Consider the following 13347-nt stretch of genomic DNA (forward strand, 5'->3'; position numbering starts at 1 on the left):
TGTGAGTTCAAGACTAGCCTGGGCTACAAAGTGAGCTCAAGGCCAGCCTGAACTGCATAGTGAGACCCTGTCTCAAAATGACTAAATAAATAAATAATTTTTAAAAATAAAATTTTACAGTCGCTACATTTGAACAAAGTAAAAGGAAACAGGTGAAATTAATTATATTTTATTTAAGTCAGTATTTATTAACAACACAAAATATTGTTAAACATATTAAGCAATATAAAGTTATTCCTAATTCATTTTACATTCCGTTCGGGAGGGACTAAGTCTTCAAAATCCAGTGAATATTTTTCGTTTAGAGCAATCCCAATTCAGACTAGTCACATTTTCAGAAAGTAGGAAATGTATTTACTCCTGGAAGATGAAAATAAGTGAACTGAATACGACTTTGACGTAGCTGGGTGTTGCATTGCCTCGAACGTCTAAGCGGCCCTCTTGCGTCACTCCTCAGGAAAGGTGGTGGCCTTCTCCTACGATGAGTGGAACAGGAAGATACAAGACAGCTTTGAAAAGCTGTTTCACGTTTCAGAAGACCCTTCAGACCCTAATGAGAAGCATCCGAATCTTGTCCACAAACGGGGCATCTACAAAGACAGTTACGGCGCTTCGAGTCCCTGGTGTGACTACCAGCTCAGGCCCAACTTCACCATCGCAATGGTCGTGGTGAGTGACCTGAACTTTCGAAGCTCGTAGAGTTTGTGGTGTGTGCACGGCGTTGGTGGTTCGGTGGTACAGTTCTAGCCTGCCATAAAGTTTGTGATGGGACGTACTTAGTTTTTCATTACCTGCTTGTTTTCAAACTCACTTAACTGTAAAAGACGTGTTATATACTAGTTTAATGTAGTCCTGTCTAATTAATAAGGTGTGCGTGTTACCTTTAACCTGTAACGTTCTGTATCAAGATTAGAAATGGTGACTAATGAAGTGCTTCCCAGTGTTTTCCACGTTACCACTTAGGTAGAAAGTGACGTTCGTACAGGTGCTGGGCTGAACGCTTTAGGCTGCGTGTGCGAGGTCTGACTGCTGCAGGTGGCCACCACCCAGCTGCCAGGGAGCTGAGCGTCCGTGTCCCCGACCCTGTGCTTCGATGGCCGGAGCCTCTAGACACGGGAGAGCTCTAAGCTGGGGAGCTTCCTGCGCAGCTGAAGTCCGCTTGTGTGTTCTTCGTTGCATTGCTCTAATGAGTTCATTTAGCCAGGAATTCTGCACTTAGCCTAGCAGTAATCTGTGGAAGCAGTAAGACAAAGAAGTAATTGTATCAGTCCATGCTTGTCCAGCTGTGTCCACAGCTAAAAGATTCCTGAACACACGGGAGGAGAGCTCAGTGTGCAGCGCTTGCTTGCCTGGCACGTTACAGTGCCCTGGGATTGATCCCAAGCACCCCTAAAAGTACTGAGTACGGTACTATAAATCATAGTGTGATGGAAAGCACAAAGGCGCATGAAAGTAGCTTTGGCTCTCTGCACATTTTATTTCACGTGACCGTTAAACGTAGTGCAGACCTCGGTCACGTTGAAGTTGGTGCCAGCTCCTCGCCTTCCCTGTCAGTGACTAGCCATGCTACGGAAGTACGAGTTCTTCTGCAGGATTTTATTATGACCCTAACAGCATAAAAGCAAAAAAACCAGGCTCAGATACACTTACAGGAGATGCTTAGAAACCCTCTGAAGAGGGGATGAAATGCCTTAAGCGAGTTCTACCTTTACTACGGTGGTGGCGGCTGTTGGGGTCTGTGCGTGCTCTTTGAGTGGCGTGAGGAGGAGAAACTCCGGGACACGCGCTCAGCCACAGACAGCGCCTCCACGCAGCCTGGCAGGCTCAGGTTTCGTCAGGCACTGCTCTCAAGTTCTGGCCCATGCTGTATTTTTTTCAGATCATTTTCATCCTTTTCCAAGTTTGTGATGAATTTATGTGGATGGGAATTAATTCTTCCATGGCTTTAAAAAGTTGGTATATTTGTTTTTGACATTTATTAGGCTCCTGAGCTCTTTACTGCAGGAAAAGCATGGAAAGCTTTGGAGATTGCAGAAAAAAAATTGCTGGGTCCGCTAGGCATGAAAACCTTAGATCCAGAGTAAGTTGGAACATCGTGTAAGATATTATTGATGTTATGTTTACTCAGAGTTCATTGACATTGGCCATTAATGTTTTATTACAAATCGCATCCCTTTTGTTGCATTCAGACATCTGTATCTTCAGTAAGCATCAGTGTTCCACTTGCCTCTGGTGGGCCTGTATTCGGTAGTCAAGTTTGTTTGTTTGTTTTAAGAGTGTGAAAATTTATTGGAGAAAAGGAATGGGGAGTAGAAATGGGGGAGTAGGAATGGGAAATAGGCATAGCCCCTGAGAGACAGGGGCTTCCCAAATGACTTGCCCTCAGATCTTTAACTTTATAAAACTAGTATGTCCTGCCAGGCGTGATGGCACACGCCTATAATCCCAGCATTGGGGAGGCTGAGGCAGGAGGATCACTGTGAGTTCAAGGCCAGCCTGGGTTGCGTAAGCGAGTTCAAGGCCAGACTGTACTACCTAGTGAGACCCTGCCTCAAAAAATAAAATAAATAATAGAACTAGTCTGTGCCAAATATTTTCTAGTGCTTTTTTCTGACTCTAAAAACAATAAACAATTGGGCCAGTCATGGTGGTGCATGCCTGTAATCTCAGAGGCAGAGGGATCACTGTGAGTTTAAAGCTAGCCTGGGCTATGTAGTGTATTTGAGGCGAGCCTGGACTACATAGCAAGACCTTGTCGCAGAAAACAAACAAAAAAAATGTGTGTGGGTGTTTAAATTATTATACAGAGATCAGAGACTTAGTTGACTTTAAACCAAGCAATATTTAGTGTGACACTAACTCCTCAAAGGCAAGATGTCGGAATATTTTATACTCTTTTATAATAATCATCCCTTGCTGGGCGTGGTGGTGCCTGTAATCCCAGCACTCGGGAGGCTGAGGCAGGAGGATTGCTGCGAGTTCGAGGCCAGCCTGGCCTACAAAGTGAGCTCAAGGCCAGCATGAACTGCACAGTGAGACTCTGTCTCAAAAAGACAAAAATCATCCTCACCCTCATCATCATCCCTAAGCACAGTATTAAAGCCCACTAAACCCGCTGTGTGCGACTCAAGGTTGGCTAGGGCACTAATGTGGGGTTTTTATAGCTTGGAGGACAAAATGATTTGATCACTTCTCTTGCCTTTGCTATTGAAATTTTTCTACTGCTTTGTATAAGGCATCCGACCTTCCCTTTAACTAAATTCTAATCATTTTGCAGTGACATGGTTTACTGTGGAATTTACGACAACGCCTTAGACAATGACAACTACAATCTTGCTAGAGGTTTCAACTATCATCAAGGACCTGTAAGAATTTTATGTCTGATTTTTCAGTTTAAATTTTTTTTAAGTACTGTAATTTTAGATTCACGGCTCTTTTTTTCCTTTCTTTACTTTTAAATGATCTTTTTAAGGAGTGGCTGTGGCCTGTTGGATATTTTCTTCGTGCAAAGTTATATTTTTCCAAGTTGATGGGTCCAGAGACTACTGCAAAGACTGTGTTTTTGGTTAAAAACGTTCTTTCCCGACATTATGTTCATCTTGAGAGGTAAGTTGTGATAGCATGTAATTTTCATAACTAGTGTTGGGTCAGTTTATAGTATTAGGTTAGCAAAGTTTCCACAGAATTCATTTCTGAAAGCTCTAGAATCCCAGTAAAATAGGAAACATTCAGTCCTTAACCTACGTTCTGTCATGTAATTTTCACCTTGCCTTCCCCTTCATTAAAGTTGTATTTCATCTCAGGATGAAATACATAAAAATACATAAGGATTTGATATTGTAGAAGTCTATGTAAACTAGTCTTAGATTTTCAAAATTTAGCTGTTATTTTGAGATATGGTTAGCATAGAATCAATACAAAATTTTGCTAAAACTATTCAGCCTGGGCCTTTCAAGTTAATTAATTTAAAGATAAGTTAAAGAACGAATTTTAAACCAGGCTCACATGTTTAATCTCAGCACTCTGGAAGGCTGAGGCAGGAGGGTCACTAGTTCAGACCTGCCGGGCGTGGTGGCTCATGCCTGTAATCCCAGCACTCCAGAGGCTGGGGCAGGAGGATCATTGCAAGTTCGAGGCCAGCCTGGCTGCAAAGTGAACTCAAGGCCAGCCTGAGCTGCACAGCGAGACCCTGTCTCAAAAAGACAATCAATCAATCAATCAATCAATAAGTAAATGCATACATATATACATACATACGTACATACAAGTTCAAACCTAACTTGGGCAACTCAGCAAGACTTTTTTTTAAAAAAAAAAAAAAAAAAGAGGCTAGAGGTACAGCTCGGTATGAAGACCATAGCCTCACTCTTGAGTGCTGCAAAAATAATAATCTTCAGAAATGCTTTTATTATAGTTCAAAACTGGTCTTTTGACTATTATCTCAGAAACTGTTTCTCACTTCCTCTGTCCTAATTATGTCTTAGTTACTCTTCTCTCGTTGCGGAGACAAAATACCTGACACCCACAGTCAAGGAAGGAAAGGTTTATTTAGCTCTCTGTTTGTGGAGGTTGCAGTCCGTAATCAGCTGGCTCCGCGGCAGGGTTGCGTGGCTGAGGGGCAGTGGTTCCTGGTGGTGGAAGACAGCAAAAGGGACAGGAGTGAGAAATGGGGAGAACAAGTAAGCAGGCTCCTGGCCCCGGGGCGGGTGAAGCGCTCACTCCGTCTCCGTGCCCTCCTCTTGCGCAGGCTCAGGGTGTTCAGAGAGTGAGGACCCCGGCCCTGCTCAGGCCCTTAGTGAACCCCAGTGTCTCAAGCTGACGCAGTGTATCAGCCGCCGCAGATTACCGGCAGATAAACAGCGTCGGAGTTCGATGTTTTCCTAAGGGTAGCCATTCGGCCAGAATCTAGCTTAATTTCTCAAATTCCAAATTATCTGAAACTATATATCTACATCTTACGACGCCGAACAGTTGCGCAGAAGCAGCATGAATTGCATGCCCTTTTCTGCAAGAGCACAGGGGGCTTCTGTGCCCGTGAATGTTGCGTCAGAGTTCGTTTTCATTAAAGTCGCCACCGAAGCCCACGCTTCAGGCCTCTACCCCGCTGCAGGCTGTGTGTGCGTCTGTGATGTGGACGTTCTGTGTTCCGTTCCGCGTCATACGGTGTTTCTCATTATTTGCATTTACTTCTCCTGTTCCTTTTGTCTGTGAAAAGTAAGAGTATTCGGCGTTTCAGGGGTCACACCGCTTTTACCTGTGATCAGACCACCTCTGACCTGTTCGTGACCTCGCTGCAGTCATTTCCTTTCTTTGTATTCCACTTGGTCTTTCCCACTGAAGCTACAAAGAGACTTTTTGGCCCATTCTAAAATAAAATCTCCTACAGTAACTCAAGCTTCGTCCTGTCTCTTCTCAGAACACAGTCCTATGGGAATCACCTTGTCATTCCTTCTACGCTTTGACCACCCGCTTAGTCTGCTTTACCTCCTGCGTTCCGGTTCTTGCCCCCGCCGCTCTGGAAGAGCCGCCCAGCAGGGGTGCTTCTTGCTCCGGTCCCGTGACTTCCCTTCGGTTCTCTCCGACCTGGCCCTGGTCTCTGACGTCGTCGCTGTTGTGTTCTAGTTGAGCTCCGAGGTGGGGCTCCTCCAGGTGGACTGGGGTAGAGGGGGCTGCAGGACACAGGGTCGGCCGGAAGAGGAGGGTCATGGGGGGTGATACAGGAAAATAAAAACTCCCAACCTGAACGGTATCTGGGATGAGTTCGTGTTCTCTAAAATCGAAGGATGAATTTTAGGAACAACGGAGGTTGAGAGCAGAATGTATTTATTGAGGGAAAAAAGCTGTCGGAAAGAGGGACAGAAGAGGGGCCCGAGTGCGTTGCCCCGACTCTGTCTTTTCCAGGGACTTTTATAGAGCAAAACCACGAGGTGAGGCGGGTCCAAGGTAGGGGAAAGTGGACAAAACTATGGTCAGCCAGTGAGAATTGTTCAGGTAAAATTGATCAAACTGGGATCAAATGGGGAAGCGAGTCAGGTAGCAAGCGGGCATGGATACAGCTGTAAGGGGCTGGGTCAGGGACTCTTCAGGGTGATCGCTGCCTATTTAGAGTATCAGTCCCTGAGGTCCATCCCCAGGGAGGTGTGTGGGTGCATTTGTTGAGTCCTTTGTCTTGAGGTCTGGCCCACAGCAGATAGTACCTTTCCTGTTGGGTCCTTCGAGGGCCTGGCCCTGTCTGACTGCCTGTAATATTCCTATCTAACGCAGCTGCCTACGGCAGGGGCAGGACCTGCAGGGCGTCTCACCCCCGTCCTTCCGTCACTCTGGATCCCTACCCCGGCTGTGAGCCTCTGTCCTCCAGGGGCCCTTCTCTGTGCTCCCTCGGCCTTGGGATCACCTGAGACTTCTGTGGACCATGAGCCAGACAAAGCCTGCCCCGTTTTAAACTGCAGGTGCTGGGTGTTGTGTCCGAGCAACAGGAAAGTGATTTAAGACAGTTGCTTCTCTCTTTTATACAGCTCAGCGGCACAGCGCCTGCCTGGCAAGCACAAGGTCCTGAGTTCGATTTCCAGTACCCACAAAAAACAAAGAAAGAAAAAAAAAGCTAGCATAAGGTTTCACTTGTTTAGTGCTACATGTAATAATAAGTAATTTTTTTTTTTTTGGACCTCTTGAGACAGGGTTTCGCTATGCAGTTCAGGCTGGCCTTGAGCTCACTTTGTAGCCCAGGCTGGTCTTGAACTCTCAATGATCCTCCTGCCTCAGCCTCCCGAGTGCTGGGATTACAGGCATGCGCCACCATGCCCAGCTAACAAGTAATATTTATTAAGCAGTTACCTGTGTCCTAGGCATTGCTATAAATGTATGAATGTAACGTGACCCATTAAACCCAAACAACTGTAAAATTGCTGCTGCTATCATCATGATCACCATCTTCTTCACTATTATTATTATACACTTCTCCACTTAATAGCAGTGGGGAAGTCACTTCTGTAAACCTCAGTTTTCTCATCTGTATGATGGCTGAGATGTGGTTGTTTTGAGGATTAATACATATAACATGGACAAGGTAACTCAGATATGAGCTATCATTAATTATTCCATTTTATAAATGAAGCTGAAAGGTGAAGTAATTGGTGCAGAATCAGGTGGCAGGTCATCTGGTGGAGCTTCCAATAAAATCCAAGGGGTCAGAACCCCAGGCTGTCCTCGGACCCTCACACTCCTGGCTCCTCCTTACTGTCTCTGCTGTTCTTAGCGTCGAAGCACACGCGTTCCCTGAGAGCCAGCTTTTCTCTTCTTAATTTTCTGAGCCTCTCCGGCCTGCGCACTTCGCGGCTGTCGTGTCTGCACTTACTCCGATAATTCTGGCCTCACAGCTGCGGCCTGCCCGGGGCGCCTCCCCCAAGAGGCACTTTGCCGGCACTGCCACACACGCTTTTCTTCGTAGCTTCGTCGCCGTACCTCCGCGTTCACGTTCTCCGAGCGCGCGTACCCTGGCGCTTGGGGTCTGTCCTCGCTGCTGCTTAGAGCCTCCTCAGGAGCGGCTGAGACTCCTCTGCCTCTGTCCTCTCGCTCACAGAGCACCTTCTTCCTTCTGTTGCCGCTTCCTACTTTGTGCTTAATGATCTCTGGAGCAGCCTCCGAGCCAGATTAATTATACTGAAGTACAGCTACAGAACATTCAGAAACCCCCCATTGTCTTCAGAAGGAATGCCAAATCCCTTAGTTCCCGCAGAACTACCCTCCATTCACTTCCTGCCACAGCCTGCGGTAGCCGTGTGCAGGACATGGTGCCTCAGGTGTGAGCTTCAGGTCCAGGGCGGGCCTCAGACTCTGTCCGCGCTGCCTGCTGTGCGTATGGCTTTGAGCAAGCCACCTGACTCTCTAGAAGGACTTTGTGAAGTGAGAACAGGTTAGTCTCATGAATTGCTGACAAGGTTAAACAAGGACAGGGGCTAGGGATTTAACTCAGCGGCACAGCGCAGCGCCTGCCTGGCAAGCGCGAGGTCGTGAGTTCGGTTCCTGGTACGGGGGGCAGGGGGGATTAAATGAGGATAGGTCAAAAATGCTTGTCACAATTCAAGAAATGGTTTTATCTAAAGTGAAGTACTACTTTTTTAATTATCAGTGGATTCTCATTCCTAATACTACATTTCATTTTCTTTCTTTTTTCGTGACTTATATGATTAAAATTTTATCAGTTTTTTAATCTAATTAAAGGAACAGTTACTTGCTTCATTGACACTTCTCTGTTGCTCTTCTTGTTTTATTTCTACTCTATTCCTTATTATTCCCTGTCTTATACTTACGTAGGTTAAGTTGCTCTTTGTCTTCTTAAGGTAGAAATTGCTCTGAGCGCAGACCTTCCTTCTTTTGTGGTGCAGTGCTTACCTGCTGTAAGCTCCCGTCCAGTACCCGAGTACCGGTGCTCCGAGGGTCCTGCTGTGCTGGGCGTACATTTCATTCCTTTGAAGTTTTCTGTTTTCTCCTTTGGTTCCCCCTTGACCCGTAGCTTACATAGACAGGCATTGTTTCCTTTTTAAACATTTAGGAATTTTCCAGAGTTGTTCCTCACCATTTTTGCTTTCAAATTTAATTCTCCTGTGTTCAAGGAACATATTTTTTGCGATTCTGATTCTTCTAAGCTTGTTGGTGTTTTACAGCGCAGCATATGTTCTGTGTCAGTCACTCACCTGTTTGCAGCTGGAAAGAATGCGTGTTCTGTGACCCTTAGGGTGAATGTTCTCTAGAAGAGTCAAGTCAGATTGGCTCACTGTGATACTCAAATTCCTTCGTGTTTTCTGTCTACCTGTCTATGAATTACTGTACTGGCAGGGTACTGAACTCTCCTACTATAATTGTCTATTTCTCCCTGCAGTTGTGTGAGTTTTTTCTTCATGTATGTTGAAGCAGTATTACTAGATACATAAGCATTTAGATGTTGGGAGTTTTTTTGTCTTTTTCAGACAGAGTCTCACTGTGCAGTTCAGGCTGGCCTTGAGCTCACTTTGTAGCCCAGGCTGGTCTCGAACTCACAAAGATCCTCCTGCCTCGCCTCCCGAGTGCTGGAATTACAGGCGTGTGCCACCACGCCCAGCCTAGATGTTGTTTTTGTTTTGTTTTGTTTTTCATTTTTTCTGAGACAGGTTCTCACTGTGTAGCCCAGACTGGCCTTAAATTCACAGCAATCCTCTTGTCTCAGCCTCCCAAGTGCTGGGATTACAGGCGTATGCCACTATCCCTGACAGGGTACACAAACATTTGGGATCATTATATTCTCTTGATGAATTAATCTCTTTATCATTATGAAATAACCTTCTTTATCATCGCTGTCTCTGCTTCTTGATGTACTTTGTATGATTATTAATTTGGCTATTCCAAACTTATTTTTTTCAGTACTTTTTAGCACAACGTGTATTTTTCCATGCCTATGCTCTCAGCCTGTTTATGTGTGCTCTGGCTCCGACAGCCCTTGATGGAGTGCCCTAAGATGTCAGTGACCTTCCCGCTGTGGGCCTGCACACCCCACACTTCGTAGATTCCCATCTGGACCACCCTCACCCTTGGTGTGAGCTCCAAGAGTACCTATTTCGCAAGCATTAAATGAGAGAACGGTGCATACAGTCCTTGGTTAATTGATTTCTTTCTTTTTTTTTTTTTTCGTATGGGGAATCAAACTCCGGACCTCACGCTTGCCGGGCAGGCGCTGTGCGGCTGAGCTACATCCCCAGCACATCTATTCCTTTTTAAAAGGCCTACCTGTTTAATGACGTTTCGGAGTTACAGCCTTTTTTGTACATTCCTGTACATCCTGTTTTCAGAACCTGAGTGTCTCTTTTTGTACAGCACACTTGTTCATATAGTACGGTAGTTTGCTGATGGTGCTGTACCCTACAGTACTGTAGGGTTACGTTCCGGTACCCGTTGCAGCACTGCGTGGAGGGGGTGCGCGCGTGACAGCAGAGTCAAGCCGGAGTTTCCTTCGCCCATTTCGCCGTTCTGAGTATTCACGTAGTTTTCAGCTCCTCACTGAGCACCCAGCTCGTTCGTGATCTGTTCACGAGGCCATGACGGTCGTTAAACGAGGGGTGTCTAAATACTGAGTGTTAGAGCATAAGTACGCAACAGATAAGTTTGTTATTGTTCAGTAGAGTGAGAAGTTGACACTTTTCCTAGTTACAATTCTTAGTGTTTATTCTTTGAGTTTCATACTGTATGGAGATCACACGTAATTATAGTTTGAGTCTTACAAACTTAATCTGAAAGAATAAATTATGTCTGAGAGGATATTTATCCGTATATTTCTTAGCATGAATTTTTTCTTTGTTTTAATGCATAAGGGGATTTTTTTTGTATTTTAAAGTCTTAAATCTCAAATACAAAATATCAAAGAATAACTCCTCCATTTAAATTCTTTATTTATGTGTACGTCTTGAGTATATTGCTTTAACTTTGCTTTCTTTACTACGTGACAGAAATCACCAGCCTTGCCCTCTTTTATCAGTATGCATTAGACTGTGTCTTATAAAATGTCCTCCTTTTTCCTTTTTTCAGATCTCATTGGAAAGGTCTTCCAGAACTGACCAATGAAAACGGCCAATACTGTCCTTTCAGCTGTGAGACGCAAGCCTGGTCAATTGCTACTGTTCTTGAGACACTTTATGATTTGTAGTTGCTTCATGGATATTTAATATGTATGCAACCATTTATAGTATGGAATACAAGTGATAATACAGTGTAAATGCTTTATACGCACCAGCTGGAGTCATTTCAGAAATTGCATTCATGTAATACCGATGCCCAACTAAGTAAGGTTATAGAAGCATCGGGTTTTTTTCTCTTTGTTCGTATCTGTTGTAGTGCTGTGGCGCAAGCCCAGGGCCGCGTGCACGCGAGGCAGGTGCGGTCCCGCTGAGCGGTACCCCAGCCCCGTTTCTCTTTAATGTGCAGACAGCTGACAATTTAAATCAGAAGGAAAGCTACCATCATCAATGGAAGGTTTTCTTTTTAGTGAGTGTTCTTCAAATGTGTGGCAACCCGAGTTAGAAAGAGAAAAACTGTGTAGTCCTCAGCTGGCATGTGAGCGAAAGAACACGGAGGACGGGCCGGGACCTCCGCGTCGGGGTCAGCGCACACAGCGCCCCGCGGTTCCCACCCCTCCCTGCGTGTTCTTAGCACCTTGCACGGCCTCTCGGTGCACATTTCATTACACAGAACGAGGGCGTGTCCACCGAGAGTGCACGCTCGTAAGTGGAGTACAGACTTTTAAAACGTGCTTTTATTTTGTTCTCTGATAGATTAATGTGTTTTTAATGCCACCAGTATATTTAACATAACTTATTTGTGCTAATAATCTTATAAAATATGTGGGAAAAATAGCATTATGAAATTTATTTCTTAAAAAGAGCTTTATAAAGTCAGTCTTGAATTACAGTTTCCTATTGTGAGATAGTTTACATTTAAAAAGGAAGTTGTTGGTCATTTTGAGAACTTCAGAGGAAAAATATGTTAATTTTCTAAAAGTTGACAACTAACTTTAATTTGTGTACAAGAAGCTAATCATGTTGATAGTGGTTTTCTGTTAAGAAAAAGCTACACTGACAAGTTCAACATGAATAACAATCTTAATGTGTAGCTAGGCGTGGTGATGCACGCCTGTAATCCTAGTACTTGGGGGGCTGAGGCAGGAGGATCGTTGCAAGTTGGGAGGCCAGCCTGGGCTACAAAGAGAGCGCAAGGCCAGCCTGCACTGCATAGTGAGACCCTGTCTCAAGAAAAGACCAAAAACAAAAACCTTAATGTAATAATTAAACTATAAATAAGAATTCAATAGTTATCTTGAATTCAATAAAATAATTTGAAAAGTATGTTGATACCTTAAGTCTGAAAAATGATAAAAGGGAAAAGATTTTTAACATTTATTTGAATTGATAATTTTTAATGGTACTTATTTTTTAAATGAAAGTTGATCTTAGTCTGTTTTTTTCTCAAAAAATAAATTAGATCATTATGCCTTCTTTTGGAAGAAAGTAATGATAAAAACTCTTTCATTATGTCAGCATGGGCCACACACTTGAAATCCCAGGCGCTTTCAGGCCAGAGCAGGAGGGTCACAAGTCTGAGGCCAGCCTAGGCAATTTAGTGAGGCTCTGTCTCAGAAATAAAAGTGCCAGGTGAGTCCTGGATTCATTCCTCAGTATCCCAAAACAAGTAAAATACATACACACTACTTCACGTTATTCAGGGGGAGATGACATATATCAAATATATATTAATATATACAATTACTGCAGTAATAGTGGAGTAGCACTCTTGTCACAGATCACGGACCTCCGCTATGACCGAGAAGTAAAGGTAGAGGAAAGCATGCAAACTAAAACTCCCGTGTATAAAGAATGTGTAAATACGTCAGACTTCAAATACTCATGCTCCCGAGGTCCTAGCGCAGAGGGCCCTCCAGGCCCAGGGACAGCTGTGGTGGTGACCAGCCCGCCGTCTGGACGCGCAGATGTCCGGGTGCTCGTCGTCGGACCCTTCCCATCTCAGTGTGTAACCGCCCCTGGCCCTCGCCAGTGGGAAGAGCGGCCGCTGTTACTTCAGCAGACGTGTGTGCGGTGACTGCTCTCCCCCAGCTTCTGTGTTAGAAGAGGTTAGAAGGCACAGAAGACACGTTTAACCCGCGCAAGCAGTAATAGCCGACAGGTACATGCGGTACATAGGACTTGGTAATTCTAAAAACAATAGCCATACTGTGCTGTCCACAGCAGGTCAGATAGCTGCTGGGTAACCCTTTAGGGTACTGTGTTGCTAACAGAGATGAAAGAGCATCATTGTACTCTGCATGGTCTATGTTTAAAAAGGCAAATAAATAAATAGAAGAACACTAAAGAAAGCGTGTTGCGCACTGTTCTCTGAGCAGTAGTTAAGGTAGCAGTCGAGACTGTAGGAGGCTAGCTGCTGTTGACTAAACGTGTGGTAGAGTGCTTGGGTCCTGAGCTGGTGGGAGGGAATTCCCACTGCATGCCGTGGCAGCGGCGGTCGGTGCCGCGGTTCTCACTGCTCTCCATCTGCGCTGCCCTTCAGAGGGGGAGGTGAGCTCGCCGGGCGTGCCGGGATGCTGGGCGTTTAGTGAGCGCTCACGGGGATAACGGGACGCGTGAGACCGTCACGGCTGGAGTTGTAACGTGAACTCGTCCATTTCTGTGTGTCTCGAATTGCTCTGTCCGGTGAGCGAATGTCCTCGTACGCCTGTGTCAAAAAACATTAAATCTTTTCTAAAGAACCGCGTCGTGTCTTCATCCCTCCTTTGCCGCGTGCTCGGTGCGGGCTTGCTTCGGGCGCTGACCT

General features: G+C 45.1%; 1 protein-coding gene across 1 annotated transcript in view; it reads left to right on the forward strand.

The window, feature by feature from the left end:
- The window catches only part of Agl (amylo-alpha-1, 6-glucosidase, 4-alpha-glucanotransferase), a gene marked incomplete at its 5' end in the record, with an annotated part of 62298 nt that extends 51547 nt beyond the window's left edge, over positions 1 to 10751 (forward strand). The window contains 5 exon segments of the mRNA XM_013516512.1: positions 458 to 669; positions 1983 to 2080; positions 3278 to 3365; positions 3473 to 3606; positions 10555 to 10751. Coding sequence (XP_013371966.1) covers positions 458 to 669; positions 1983 to 2080; positions 3278 to 3365; positions 3473 to 3606; positions 10555 to 10672 — 650 coding nt within the window. The 3' untranslated portion in view covers positions 10673 to 10751.
- Between the last annotated feature and the right edge of the window lie 2596 nt (positions 10752 to 13347).

The sequence above is a fragment of the Chinchilla lanigera genome, unplaced genomic scaffold, assembly GCF_000276665.1.
Source record: "Chinchilla lanigera isolate Chin_1 unplaced genomic scaffold, ChiLan1.0 scaffold00034, whole genome shotgun sequence".
In the NCBI taxonomy this organism is placed as follows: Eukaryota; Metazoa; Chordata; class Mammalia; order Rodentia; family Chinchillidae; genus Chinchilla; species Chinchilla lanigera.